This window comes from Misgurnus anguillicaudatus, chromosome 10 (assembly GCF_027580225.2).
Source record: "Misgurnus anguillicaudatus chromosome 10, ASM2758022v2, whole genome shotgun sequence".
Classification (NCBI taxonomy): domain Eukaryota; kingdom Metazoa; phylum Chordata; class Actinopteri; order Cypriniformes; family Cobitidae; genus Misgurnus; species Misgurnus anguillicaudatus.
The window spans coordinates 1,993,140-2,008,162 of record NC_073346.2 but is presented as its reverse complement, the minus strand read 5'-3'; the positions used below and the strand labels follow the sequence as shown (position 1 = coordinate 2,008,162).

Genomic DNA, 15,023 nt, shown 5'->3' with positions numbered 1-15,023 from the left:
AAATCTATTGTGATATCTCTCAGCAGCATTTGACACAATAGACCACAAAGTTTTGCTCTCCTGCTTTGAAAATTGTGTAGGGATCCGGGGAACTGCTTTGAAGTGGATTAAGTCCTACCTTCAAAATAGAACTTTCTCTGTGCAGATGGGAGAATGTATGTCCTCATCAGCGCCCTTACTCTGTGGTATTCCTCAAGGTTGCATTGTAGCTCTGGTTTTATTTTCATTGTATATGCTCCTGCTAGGTCAGATTATGAGGAAATATGGTATCTCTTTCCATTGCTATGCCGATGATACCCAGTTGTACCTACCGTTGAAGCCCACTGCTGGTCACGCTGTTGATAATTGAAAGCTTTGTGCAGATTAAGGCGTGGATGTCCGCTAATTTTCTATGTTTAAATAAATCTAAAACAGAATTGATTTTATTTGGCACTTCTGATGCGGTGGATAGATCAAAAATTGAGTTGGGTCTTCTATCTTCGTACCGCAAAAATCAAGTAAAGAACCTGGGTATAGTTTGGGACAATGTATTAAGTAAGGGATAATGTAGAGGCAGCCGGTAGTTATAGGGAAATAAGCCCCGACAGTGTGATCAGGACCCGACGCGAAGCGGAGGGTCTTGTATCACACTGAAGGGGCTTATTTCCCGATAACTACCGGCTGCCTCTACATTATCCCGCTTATTACACGGCTACTTGTCACATAAGAAAAAAAACGGACATGACTATGAATTTGAAACATTTTATTGGCATATTTGTTTTAAATTAACATTTTTATCCTTCCGCGAAACTTTGCACAGATGCATGAAATGATCGTAATACCTTATTAAGATCCTCTTCTTCATACTTGTCTGTCTCCATTTTTTTCTCTTTTAGCCAGTCTTTGAGAAGTTCTAATGACCATTCTATATTTTTTTGTGTGGTGGCTCCGTAGCTGTCATGCTCTGTTTTGTCAAGTTCAGTCTCAGTAAGCTGTCTGTGTCTTGTCGTGGTCTTCCAGTGTTTGTCACAAGATGGCGCCAAACAGTAATCTTTATTGATCTTTATTGGCGCGGAGCGATTTCACTCGTACAAGTAGTACCGGCTATGCGTTATTACTTTGGAGCGGTTATTATTTGAAAAGAACGAACCTGCAAATGTCTCAACTGACCAATCAGAATCAAGCATTCCAGAGAGCCGTGTAATAAAACCTGATAAACAGATAAATGAAGTCGTAAAAGCGAGTTTTTTTTTCAGTTGAGATGGATATCTAAAATTAAGCCTTTTATATCATGGAAGGATATGGAAAAGATGGTACATGAGTTTATTTCATCAAGGGTAGATTATGGAAATTCCCTTTATTATGGAATTAGACACAAAAACCTAGTGAGATTACAATTAGTTCAAAATGCGGCCGCTAGACTTCTAACAGGCACGCAGAAATATGATCATATTACACCAGTTCTAAGAGAATTACATTGGTTGCTGGTCTCTTTTAAAATTGAGTTTAAGATTTGATTATTTGTTTTTAAAGCACTACACGGTACTGCTCCAAATTACCTAGTGGACCTAATTCAGGTGCAAAAGTCATCAAATCTGCTAATAATTCCGCGGACCCACAGGAAGTTGCGGGGGGGACCGCTTGTTTGCCGTTGCCGCCCCTAGGTTGTGGAATAATCTTCCACAGTATGTTCGTGAGTGTTCCTCTTTTAATGAATTCAAGCGTTAATTGAAATCTTATTTATTTACTGTGGCATTTGATTGTGATTGGTGGTGGTAATGGATAGCTTTATCTATGGCCAGTGTAATTAGAGATATGGGTTTTATAACTATTCCTTCACATTGAAGGTTTTAGTGTTTTATTATGTATTTCTGATGTTGGGCCTGACGTACTTTATCATTGACCAAATGAGGGGTAGCAATTGTGTATTCTTATTGTCTTTTAAGCTTTCATTGTGTAACAACGTTTGTTTTTATAATTGTATTATTATAATTTTTTATGTACAGCACTTTGGTCAACTTTGGTTGTATTAATTATGTGCTTTATAAATAATTTGAACATTGAACATATATTTGGCAGTCTAAACGGCCTGTTACAAAACCACCCTGTTACTAAAGTCATGTGTCAGGCAAGGCTTTTTAAAGTCGTATTTTGTAAACTGATTAATGTCTTCTAAATACAGTGGAATTATTGTGTGAAGCTGGCTGTATGTCAAGGGCTATTATTAAGAATTTCTGAGAAATTCTGAACCTTGCATTTGAAAAAGGCATAAAAGTTATTTGTGCCCACAGATTTACTGCGAGAGCCAGTTTTACAGTAGCAGTGCTTGCCTCACTGACTCCGTGAACATAACTGTATACCGATTTAAATAGCAATAAACAGGCATGTAACACTTCTAAGGTGTACCAGGTAACTTACCTTTTTAAGTTGAACAAACAAACCTTTCTAGAAAGTGTATTTCGCACTACCCGATATGCGTTTATGCGTCGGTCACACACATTAAAGGCCTTCTGAAGTGCCTTGGAATGCCCAGCATTATTTGATGTTGTGACATCATTTTAGCTAAAACAGGAAATCTTTTTAAGACTGACATCATTCAATGCTTCCGGGTCCAACTGATCTCAAATGCCATAGAGAAATAACAATAAATTGAGCTAATGGACACTTAGTTGTATCATTATGAAAAACTACCAAAAACTACCACTAATTTTTATCTCCATAACAAAATCCAAGATGACCAGACCATGGATTCATGGACATGGATTTTTTGAGAATTATTAATATATTCCTGTCAGTAATTCCATGAGCCTGTAGACTGCAGTGTACACTGTGAGTTTATAAATGTTCCTCTTAAATGTGTAATATGAATAAATACTGCTCATAAATGGCTGTTTAAAAAATGTCCTTTATTGATATGAGTGGAGGCTTGGACCCAGAAACAGTATTCCTTACGTCACGAACAAGCGGATAGAGTTTTGTTTATGCCACAGTCCAGGAAAGCTGCATTTGACAGCTGGTGAGCACCACAGTTGTATTAAAATAAAGTTGAATAAAGTCCCAATTTAGATTTAATATGAAACTGTTATTACAGCATAAAAACAATGATAACCGTGACATGGATATTATTTTCGTGTATGGCAGTGGTGTTAGTCTCCTCTTCTACTTGTCAGTGGTGTTTATAATGTCTGTCATTCTGTGTATAATCATTCTGTGTAGAATCTAAATGGGTCTGATACATTTTGTTTTCACTGCAGATTCGTGCATATGATTCGCTCTGTGTTATCGTGCTGGAGCACACTGTATGTGCACTAAAGCAGCTCGTGTGACACTGATGCCTCAATGAAAAACATATTTATACAGCCTTAATTATTTCTTATCCACTGCATGGTGCACTATGTGCCATATAAGGACTAGTAAATGCATTAATACAAGTTTCATGGGTGAAGAATGCAAAGAACGTAACAGCAAGAACGTGACGATAGCGTATACAACTGTTGCAGAGGCATTGTAATATTTTAGTGTTATTCATCATGGCACCGAATAAAAAGGCCATAGCAACGTGTTTTGCATTTTAAGTAAATATAATAAAACCGCGGCCATTAACACACCAATACAATATGTGAGTTCATTATTTGTGCTGTGCATTGGAGTATGTGAATGATAATCACAATTCTTTGCGAATAATAAGAGTAACAACAAATGCACGCAAACAGGAGTTTTGCAAAAAGTTTGCTGGAGTCATGTAAACATCTTACTGCGATAAACTCCTTACTCTGATTATTGGAAGTAATCACATTATTGGTGCACATAAACAGTCATTAACCTTCATATTCAAGAATGAAAAGAAATTAAAGGAACAGTATGTAGGATTGTGGCCAAAACTGATATTGCAATTACAAAACTTGTGACTAAAACTGGTACTGCAATCACACAACTGGTGGCCAGTACACAACATGACAACATAAACATCAGTTCCACTCCACTTTTTAAATGACACTATCCTGGCCAGACCACTGTTGTCAGTGATATAAGTATTCGAAATGAAAATTATTTCTTAAAGGCAGGAATTATCTAAAAACCTTTTTTGCAAATTTGTTTAAACTGTCTTTATATACCAATACATATTTAAAATGTAAGTACTCTGAAAAAGAGTGTATAAAACTCAAGTGTCTGTAGACCTCTCACGGCTGTTTTAAACACAGCTAATTATTTCCATTCGGGACGAAACAAATGATTCTCTCTCGCGACCATGGCTACCACTTCTGTTGTGTCAGGATCTGCCCACACATGCGCGCACACCCGATTGATTTGAACGTGCACGAGGCACGAAATCTAGGAATACAGTACCTGCATATGCAGTCAGCGAAGGCAAACAATGCTTTCATCACGGAAACTCTTACATGCCAAACACCGTATATTTTATGAATCTTCCACGAAATTCACCTTCATCACGGTGTAACTGATGGTAATGAAAAAACGTGTATCAATGCAACCTGTTTTTAGCTTTGTCTTATAAATATAACTAGCCCGTTTGTTACCGAATCAAACAAAATATATTTTAAACTTTACCAGTATCCATATACTAGCTTAATAGTGAGTACTAAAAGCCATCCTATTTGTTTATATTCATAGTGATAAAGTTAGGTGTATTATTACATGTGATTGTGACATGATGTTACTACAATGTAAAACCTAACAGTCAACTAAACTCAAGCCATTTAAAGGTGCAGTGTGTAAATGTTAGCAGCATCTAGTGGTGAGGTTGCGAATTGCAACCAACGGCTCAATCCACTGCTCACCCCTCGCTTTTAAAAACGCATAGAGAAGCTACAGTAGCCGCCACCGGACAAATATGTCATCGTCAGAGACAACTTAGTAAACAAAGCTTGTCTGTTAAGGGCTTCTGTAGAAACATGGCGGCACAAAATGGCGACCTCCACGTAAGGGGACCCTCTTTGTATGTAGATAAAAACGTCTCATTCTAAGGTAATAAAAACATAACGATTCATTATAAAAAGGTCTTTATACACCGCTGATAATATAGTTTTGCATATTATTTTACATTTCTGTCAGGAGATCCTTTCTTAAAATTACACACTGCACCTTTAACCCTTAAACAGGCAATGTGCACCACGGGATACGCTCTCTTCAGTGTCTTGTTTGGGGCATAAAAAAGATTTTTCAACCAAATCCTTCTATCAGTTATCAAACCTTGGTCTGTCTTGAATATGTGGGTAACATTATTTGCTTCAAGTTTTTTTTTATTGATTGGTCAGCCCGACCCAAATCCAACATGGCCACCGGTTTTGCAGGAAAGTCAGATTTTGGGGTAAGAAAATTAATATTAATCTTACTTTTCTTCTTAAAAAAAAATATTAATACTGCTAATATTAATTGTGAGCATTGTCTTAAGGTGCTGAAGAAGAAAATTTGGTTATATGTTGTTTATATTGTTATTTAGCACATTTTGAAATATACGTATCCCCTGAGATACATTGCCTGATTAGGGTATAAAAAAGGGATTAACCACAATATGGCCTATCTTTGTATTTTGAGTTGAAAAAATGTAATAAATGATCAAATTTGCAGGTTAAACTGATATTCGTATATTTAGGTGACTGCATCTTAGCATTTTAACTGGATATTTTCTTTCGCGGCTTCACAACAGCTAATTTTATGGTATAAGGAATGATAGGGAATATTAGTTATAGAGCCATTACCAATGAATTCTTCAGATTTTGAGAAAAGTGATGAAGATGAAATTTTTTGTGACAGTGCAGTGGTGTATTAGAACCAAGAAATGTAGGTAATTTTCTTCATGCTAGGCATGCATTACTCTAAATTGCAGCCAATAAGAGGCCTCTGCATGAAACACATATAGACACATATAGTTTACATTGAGGGGTAGTTCAGGTAGTATGCAAAATTAATCAATTTTTAAATAATTTACCAAACTAGTATTATCTAAAAAATATATATATATTGCAGGTGGAGCAGAAAAAGCACCAACGTAGCCAATGAAGACATTTAAAAACTGTTCATTCTTAGTTAGGCCTACCTACATTTAGTTGTGTTATTTACATGCAATGTTACTAGTAAACCTGTTGTTTACACAGTTTAAAATGGATGAAAAAATATATATGGCATGTTTTAGAGCAAGAGAGGAAGTCAGAATCACACAATTTTTGCTGCAAATAAAAAATAAATTTTGATGACTTAATCCTTTTTTTATACCTTAATAGGGCAATGTATCCCGGGAGATACAACTCATAAAATCCTGAATATATCAAATATTTTAAAAATTCCAATGAATATCTATTACATAAGTCCAGATGATACAAAAAATGTCATGAAATTATTTTTTGCTCATCGTTTTCCACTCTTGCCTGTTTAAGGGTTAAGGAAACCGGTTGCCTTAAACCATTTAAGTTTTAAAACACATACATTTGAGTACTGTGAACTTGAGTCATGTGCAATTATGCACTTACATGTGTGTAACTGCACATGACTCAAATGTATGTGTTTTAAAACTTAAATGGTTTGAGTTGAGTTAAATTTTAGGTTTTACAGTGTACATGCAAATCTTCCTCTCCGCTTGTCTCAGGTAAATGCTTCTCTCAGCAGAGCCGGTCAGCGCCGCGCGTTCATGTGTTTTGGGGGCCTGGCTTTAAAGAAACCCAGAAGGGAGGGGTTGGAATGAATGGAAATAATTAGCTGTGTTTAAAACAGTCGTGAGAGGTCTACAGACACTCGAGTTTTATACTCTCTTTTTCAGAGTAGTTCTATTTTACTTATGAATTGGTATACAAAGACAGTTTTAACAAATTTGCAAAAAAGTTTTTTAGACTTTTTTAGACTTAAACCTGCCTATAGGGGTGTGACAATTATAGACATTAAAAGCCCATGGCACAAATCTGTTTCTCTGAAGATTATTAAGATAATGATAGATAGAGGATTCATTTATGCTGGGCAGAGAGTAATGACATATCAGGGCCATTTTATGATTAATTGATCGCAACATCTAAGCAATATTTGGAGACTCTGAAACTACATATCTTTATTTTATTAAAATATGCCTGTATCCTACAGTTTTTACAAACATAATTTGTCATATAAATATTTAAATCATTCTAAATTCTTTAATTTTACAAAAAAACAATTCAGTTAAACACTAACAACAGCCCAAATAAATTTCACATTTGTGAAAGGAATGTCAAAATTAAGTGCTATTATATTTAGACAATATTCAGTGTTCCTTTAAAAAGTTATTTTACAATTTCCATTTCCAAAACTTTACATTCTGCATGGCTTGGAAATGAGTGTCCCACCAGCTGCCCCAAAGTTATGGAACTCTTTGCCTTCTGAGATCAGAAACGCAGGAGGTTGCAAAAAGAATTGAATAAAAGGGTATGATTAATTGTGAGCAGTGTGTATTAGAGAAAAAATATTTCTCTCATAATGAGATTTTCCCCCATTTACAATTATTATTCTCCAATGAAAGGTTGGATTTTGTAGATTTTAAAATAAAAGATCAAAAGTGTTAACGATGCAGATTTATTTTCACAGCCTTCTTTGGTCATATTTACAAAAGAGTATGAATCATTTTGAGCACTGGCAGTATGGCAGAAGAGTAACATCATCACTCCTCCTCTAACTGAGTTTGAATGAGAGGGGGGAGTTCACAGGGGTGATGTTTATAAGGGGATATGGATTTTTTTTTTTTTAAAGTGTTTTATAATAAACATTGCAATATTAATAAAAAATAAGAATCATCAGTTTTAATTTCGTTGGGACTTGAAAATATGACTTAATCATTTTATTTTAAAGTGTTTATTATGCAGTATTTCATCAAGCAGGTTTCAGTAACTTATTTTTTACCACAAATGTTCCTTGACTTTGTCCTAGCTGTGAATTTTTTTGTGTTCACCTCTGCCAGAAGCTCAGCCTAATGGTCGCTTGTTAAAATGGGATTTTCCAAAGTCTCACAGCAAGTGTTGAATCAAACCAATAGGAATTTAGTTGTTCCCACAGTGTTTAGACTATATAAGCACACAAAGAATGTTGAGGCTAGAGAGTTTTTTTTTTTTAAGTTGCAGTCCTTACAGGTCAGTACACTCTACACTTTACAGTAAAAGTGCTACAAACGTTTTTTTAATGCAGCAATGCCATAGAAAAATGTATCTAGTTTAGTTATCAATGGATCAATACTCTTCCTTCTGTTTTTCTTATTAATTGAAACATGCAAAGCCATGTGGTTGTGCAATTTAAAATAAAACACACTATGCACTTTTTAAACCCCTTCATACACAACCTGATTTAAAAAAATATTTTTTACAAGAGATTTCTGATTTCAAAGAAACTGGAGAATTAGTCACATTCCTCTACTACACTGAAAGAAATGGAGGACTGAACAAAAATTGTAGGCAACCTTCCTTTACATTTTCAGTAACTTGCAGCAAAAAAGCAATAATGCTGCTGAAAATAATGTTGATCAGAGATTTACAGTACATATTTTTGAAAACATAAATCAACAGTTACAGCATGTGAACAACATAAGTGATCACAAACAGGTAAGGAAACAACTGCATACAGTATCTGCTCATCTGAAATAGATTGGAGTGTCAAATGGATTTTGCATAGATATTGACATTATTAGATCTTTGTACACAGCAATGACCCAATATCTTACAGTCCTACTGATTACAAACATTATACATTCTAAAAAAAACTCTAGACTTTTCTTTGCAACTACATATTTTGGCCATAAATGATTCTTATTTAGGTTTCGGTATTAATGAAATATATAACAAAAGTTCAAATTCTGTCATTATTAACATTATTAATATCATTTCATAGGCTGCTATTCTGTTTTCATTAATAACAAATAGAAACGTTTAAAAGAGAATTTTTATTGTAATGAAAGTGAGCATGCTCATCAACCTCAAAAAGAAGTAAGCGTAATAAAATCACATGAAATTGTGAATGATGATAAACAACCTAACAAAATTGCTACTTTTATTTGATATTATTTTTTATCAAAACATATTGACGTTTAGTCAGCACGCTATCCCTGTCACTTTTTTTAACGGACAGGGTACCCCTCTGGCTTAGCTTTTGACATGCAGAGCACTTCATTGGAGAAACCATTGGCCCCAATAGGCTACGTGATATGGGAATTTTACAATCATTATGAAATTATATCATCTATAAATTTATTGTTATCAATATGACACATGTTGGGGCATGGTTTTTTATTTACTTTTAGAACAGCCAGCATAACTGGCTTTCATTGTGAAATAGCATTGAGATGTGCCCTGTGCGTTAAAAAGTAATGGCAAGGGGCACTGACCAATCGTCAATAGGTGACTACCTGTTGTCAACAGTGCCACCTGCAGGCCAGAACAGATACTGTACTGTTTAACAATTCATCACATATGAAGAGCTTCACTACGCTTTTAACAGAATAAACCATGCATACAATAAGAGCTGATCTACCGCAAACTGACAGAGTTTGTGTACTAGCAAAACTAATTAGGCGTAATAATAAAATTGATTAAATTTTTGTACTAAAACGTTCTCAAAAAGATCAGGGGCTTTTGACAAAACATAAGGTGCTTAAGCGCCCCTTCATGGAGCTGCAACAGAAGAGAATTTCAGTAAATGACAACTTAATGTGAAGTTAGGATTCAGAAAACTTGGAATTCAAAGCACAAGTCTTTAATTTTATAATACTTGTATGTTTTTCCAATTCTGAGCTTGAGTTGTCAGTATGAACTGTCATCTTACAGCAGACAAGTGTGGAAATGACATGAAGGTGTGTAAATAATGACAGAATATACATTTTGGGTTGAAATATTCCTTTAATATACACATAAATCTCAGATAGGACAATACCTGAGGTGTACCTGCTGCTACTGATGGAAATGCTGTAACCTCAAACCCTCAAAATCCATTTCAACTCTCCAAAATTAAGAGAACCAAACTGCATATGCATAAAAGCAAACGACACACATATTTGATATGTAATCTTAATCAAATGCTACAGCCATAACACTTGAACAATGAGACATGTATTCAACCTATAAGACGAATAAAGTGGGGGGAAAATGAATACAGCAGACTCTGTCCTGAGGAGGACATGATAAAAAGGAAGATGATTTCAGTGTGAACACATTTGGTTTACTGGCAATGATAAAGTGGGGTATTACTTCGAGCTAATCTCATTGAGACCTACACTTTAATATCCTCAAAGGAACTGGTGATATGACTGTTCAAAATCAAATGAGTACTCAAGGAAAACGCATAAACAGAAAATAGCATTAACATGCATATGAACTGGAAATGACACTAATATACATGAATATAACTAGAACGGAGACAGGTAAACATACCCTGGTCTATCTTTTTGCCAACATTTTTAAACAGTCAGAGCTCACAATGGAGCTGCTATTGCTAGCCATAGTCAAGTGGTATTTGGGGTAGAGACATTATTATTATTAATTATTAGCCTGGGTGCCAGCCGATCTTAGCCCCGCCCACAAGAATGTGAAGACGGGAAGATCGGTCTGGCGTTTCTCCGTTGAGGAGCTACTATGCTCAGACAAATGCTGTTCGAACCAATCAAATTGTCAGGGCGGGCTTTATACGATGATGGACAGATAATCAACAGTAACGTAATGAACCACGTCACCAAAGAGCGCGTGTGTTGAATGGCTGCCGCTGTAGAGTTCAGATGTGTGGATTCTGACATTGAGTCTGTTCTAAAAGATATCGACAGAGCATTGATTTTAAAAGAGGAACAGAGAAACGCGAGCAGGGCATTTGTTGATGTTTTTGCCGTCCTTCCTATTCGGCAAAAGTTGGTCGCAACTGAAATGGCTAACGTTATCACGGCGATGCAACTCTGCGTGCACGACGAGATGGATATAATTAGCGGTCGTTGCCAGCTTCTTTTCGGAAGCCCGGAATCGTGGTTGCTGAATAATTGGAGGGACATGCTAGGCTCCAATATTTTCAAGCCAACGTAATGGGTATTGTCGTGGATGAAGTTCACCTAACGTACAAATGGTAAGAGATAGTCTTACTCTATGACTTAGTAAATACTTCATGTTGTGATAAACGAAATGTTGTAAACATAATAGGTGTTGATGTTCATTCGCTAACTCAGTATAATCACAATGTTAGTGTCATTGTAGCGAAGTAACTAGCAGTTCGGTCAGGCTGTAAAAGACGTAACGTACGTCACACACTCCGTTGATTGGTCGTAGGTCTATCCAATTGAGTGCAGAGGCATTTTTCGGTTGAGACACGCCTCATAATTATAGCTCAATGGAGCGGTATCAGACTCAAATTCTGACTAGAATTGAGTATGACAACGTCAGGCTAATTAATTATTAATCTTAGGAGCATTTTATTGCATGGAAATTTGGATGCACCCTGTTTTCCCAAAATAAGAAAGGGCTGCAGATCAACTTTTAGAAGTACACTAACATACATTTGGCTAACATACATTGACTACAAGCCAGAAAACTCCAAAACTGATTAATGAGGGCCTTTAGCTTTATACTCTGAAAAAGTCTTGCACATCAAACCTGAGCATATATCAGCCACATTTACAAAGAACAATAACATGGACCCAAAACCAGTGCTTATCATAAAGCCAAAACCTTGACGTTTATAAACACACATATTTGCAGGCTGACATGGAATTAGATATTCTTCATTTTATGTTATATCAATAAAAAGGCAGTGGCTTTACTCTGCATTGTGAGGATCAAAGAAAACATTCACCCTTACAACTGACAACTCAGGAGAATAAAGACTTCTGTGCATACATCTTGATTATAGCACTAGATGAACTAAAGTACATGGGAGACTACGGGCTTCGTGCTGTTTAACCCATGCAAAACATTCCAGTGGTTCTCTTCTTATATACAAAATACAATATCAAGTCCTTTTTGTTGAAACAAAGTCTGTGGAGCTTACAAAGCAGTGTAAAGTTGTGATAGTAAACAAAGCTCACATAAATTTCCTGCTTCAGACACTTCAGGGCACTGGGGAAGTGGCGCTCACTTGTAGAGTATAAAGTCCAACCACTTATCAGCATCAAAAGATCTGTCTTAATGAAAGTCCAACATGTGGCCACTGATCTGAGGTCTGCTGGATTGGCAGTCCTGTCGATCTTCTATTTCAGTCCAGTAAGGAACTCTAGTATGGTTGTGAAGGACAGGATGTGGTCATGTGGGCAGCCTCTCAGACTCTTCTGGAGTGATTCAAAAGAATGACAAATTCACTTCACTTTCATAATGTAAGATTCAGAAAGAACTTATCTACAATTAAAGGAATAGTCTACTCTTTTGCCATATTAAACCATGTTACCACCTCAACCCAGACAAATCAATACATATCTATCTTTCCTCCAATACGTGCACTGTACAGCGCACCGTGAAAGTGCCAGCATTCAGCCCTGCCCCATTCATTCCTATGGTACCAAAAAAAAGTTTTATTTTGTGGCACCATACTTACTGCTATAACTCCTCATGTAACAGTCTTTAAATAGGGAAAACACAGAAGTGTTTGGTGGCTTCCCTGTTTGGTACCATAGGAATGAATGGGTCTAGGCCAAATGCTAACACACTCACAATGCACTGTACAGTGCACACATTTAAAAAAGATAGATATGTATTAATTCGTCTAAGTTGAGGTAATAACATAGATTAATATGGCAAAAGGGTAGACTATTCCTTTAAGCCTGACTTACTAACCTGAAGGTGAAGGCGAATCGTCGTCCCCTACTGCACAGAAATGCTCTGTTCCCAATGCTGCAATAGAGCTCCTGGGACGTATACATCTCTCACCAGAGAAGCTTCTGCGCAGCAATGCCTGTGACGGTATGAAACAGAGTTACTTTATGAAAGTCACTAGCAGAAAAACACATAAAAAGTCAGTCATAGCAAAAGAAAAGGACTGCAAATGACAATCTTCAGATAAACTCTGCAATATTTTGGTATTGTTACAATGATTGCTGTTAGGTGGTATCTGTACCTTGCGCGTGAGTGGGCTGCTGGGAGCTGATGCACTGCTGTATAAACTCAAGCTGGAGTTGGATCTGCTGACTGTGAGCCCTTTAGCACTCCCTCTGCGACCCGATGCCGCAAAAACATCTGGAGAGAAATATTTCTCCTTTATCTTCAGGTTGGTGCGTCCTTTCACTGCAAATGAAGAGAAAGAAAATTACACATTTGCATTTCATTCTAAAGCTTAGAATTATAGGGTTGCATCGATATATCGGCCTGTAATCGGTATCAACAGATAAAAAAATCCCCACTATTGAACATTGGTTGATTGTTTAAAAACAACATGATCAGGGCAGAAATTATTACTTTTAACTAGGGATGCACCAATATATCGGCTTTTAATCGGTATCAGCAGATAGTTTTTTTTTTAACTGTAATTGGGATAAGCAGATCAATTTTCGGCCTGTAATCCGTATCAGCAGATAAAAACATTCCCCCCACTATCGGACATCGGTCGATTTGTTTAAAAACAACCGATGATCAGGGCAGATATTATCACTTTTAACTAGGGATACACAGATATATTGGCCTGTAATCGATATCAGCAGATAAAAGCATTTTTTCCAACTATCGGAAATCGGTCAATTGTTTAAAAACAGCAGATGATCAGGGCAGATCCTGGAATCAAAAGGGGCAGAAAAACGCATCAGAATTAATGATTTAAATTGGGTAACAAGGACAATGAAATTGCAGTTTGTACGCTCTTATAGGATTTCATGACATTATAATTTGAAACAAGGAGTAAGAGGCAAAACCAATAGATGTAATTCTGAATATAGTGGTATCGCCACAGAAATTTTGTATCAGTGCATCCCTACTTTTAAAGGGGTAGTTCACAAAAAAAGGAAAATTCTGTCGTCATTTACTTTAGAGTAACATGTGGGTGTGATTTTATTTTGATGAACACAAAAGAAGATATTTTGATAAATGATTGTAAGCAAACAGCTGATTGTATCCATTGACTTCCATAGTAGGAAAAACATTTAGAATGTATTGTGATTAATGATGATGAAGATATTTTGATAAATGATGGTAAGCACACAGTTGATGGTACCCATTGACTTCCATTGTATTTGTTTTTCCTACTATGTAAGTCAATGGTTACAATCAGCTGTGTGTTTACCACTATTTCTCAAAATATCTTCTTTTGTGTTCATCAGCAAAAAAGAAATTCATACAGATTTAAAACAACATGAGGATGAGTAAATGATGACAGAGTTTTCATTCCCTTTGCTGTAAATGAGCAATATATCTACAGATAAACATAAAGGTTTAGTTTCTTCACCTCTACAGGGATCATTCTTCACAAGAAACTCGTCTAACGCCGTCCAACCACCACCAACTCGTACCATCAAAGTGCTTCTGAGAATTCGAACCATTCGCAACTGCTGAGAGTCTCCGAACTTAAGAAAATGACACATTAAATTGCCAGTGAGTAATAAATCAAAAATTGAGAAAGCATGTAGGTGTGAACGTTAGACTTTATAAGGTATATATGTTACTATCAGGTGTTCATTCCTTGTAGGGATATTAATATTAAGCTTAATGCATTTTCACTTACCCTGTAGCGGTTTGCGCTAATCTGCTCTACTTGAAATCTTTTTGGACAGTTGCACTGAGATACCTGCCGACTCACCTGCAGGATGTTTGCTTTTGTTAGTCGTCTTACTGATATACTTAATGTTAAGTATAAATGCATTGCTACAGTGGTTAAAAGAAGCTACAAGTACCTCCTCATTGATTTGGTCTGCATCTATTGTCCTTCTGTAAGGGTCTCGGCTTGGATGGAGAGCACTTACAAATTCATAGTAGTCAATGAAGCCATCCCCATTAACGTCAAATATGTTAGCAACAGCAGTCATTTCTAATGAGTTGGTGGGAAATTCTAAAAAAACAACAAAGGAAAATTAGGTGACAAAAGCATCACGTTATATCACACAATTCAAACCAAAGTGTTGTAGCTGTGCT

At 36.2% G+C, this 15,023-nt stretch overlaps 1 protein-coding gene and 1 long non-coding RNA gene across 5 annotated transcripts in view; one reads left to right on the top strand and one right to left on the bottom strand.

Moving 5' to 3' along the window:
- Positions 1-15,023, top strand: part of LOC129449082 (uncharacterized) — a 69,968-nt gene that overhangs the window by 28,261 nt on the left and 26,684 nt on the right. The window lies entirely within an intron of this gene.
- The window catches only part of macf1b (microtubule actin crosslinking factor 1b), a 59,570-nt gene continuing 54,729 nt past the window's right edge, over positions 10,183-15,023 (bottom strand). For all 4 annotated transcript variants that reach the window (XM_055211830.2, XM_055211829.2, XM_055211827.2 and 1 more), the window contains 6 exons: positions 14,786-14,940; positions 14,617-14,691; positions 14,341-14,458; positions 13,024-13,190; positions 12,744-12,861; positions 10,183-12,241 (listed from right to left, as the gene is read on the bottom strand). In XM_055211830.2, coding sequence (XP_055067805.2) covers positions 12,216-12,241; positions 12,744-12,861; positions 13,024-13,190; positions 14,341-14,458; positions 14,617-14,691; positions 14,786-14,940 — 659 coding nt within the window. In that variant the 3' untranslated portion in view covers positions 10,183-12,215. The remainder of the gene's footprint in view (positions 12,242-12,743; positions 12,862-13,023; positions 13,191-14,340; positions 14,459-14,616; positions 14,692-14,785; positions 14,941-15,023) is intronic.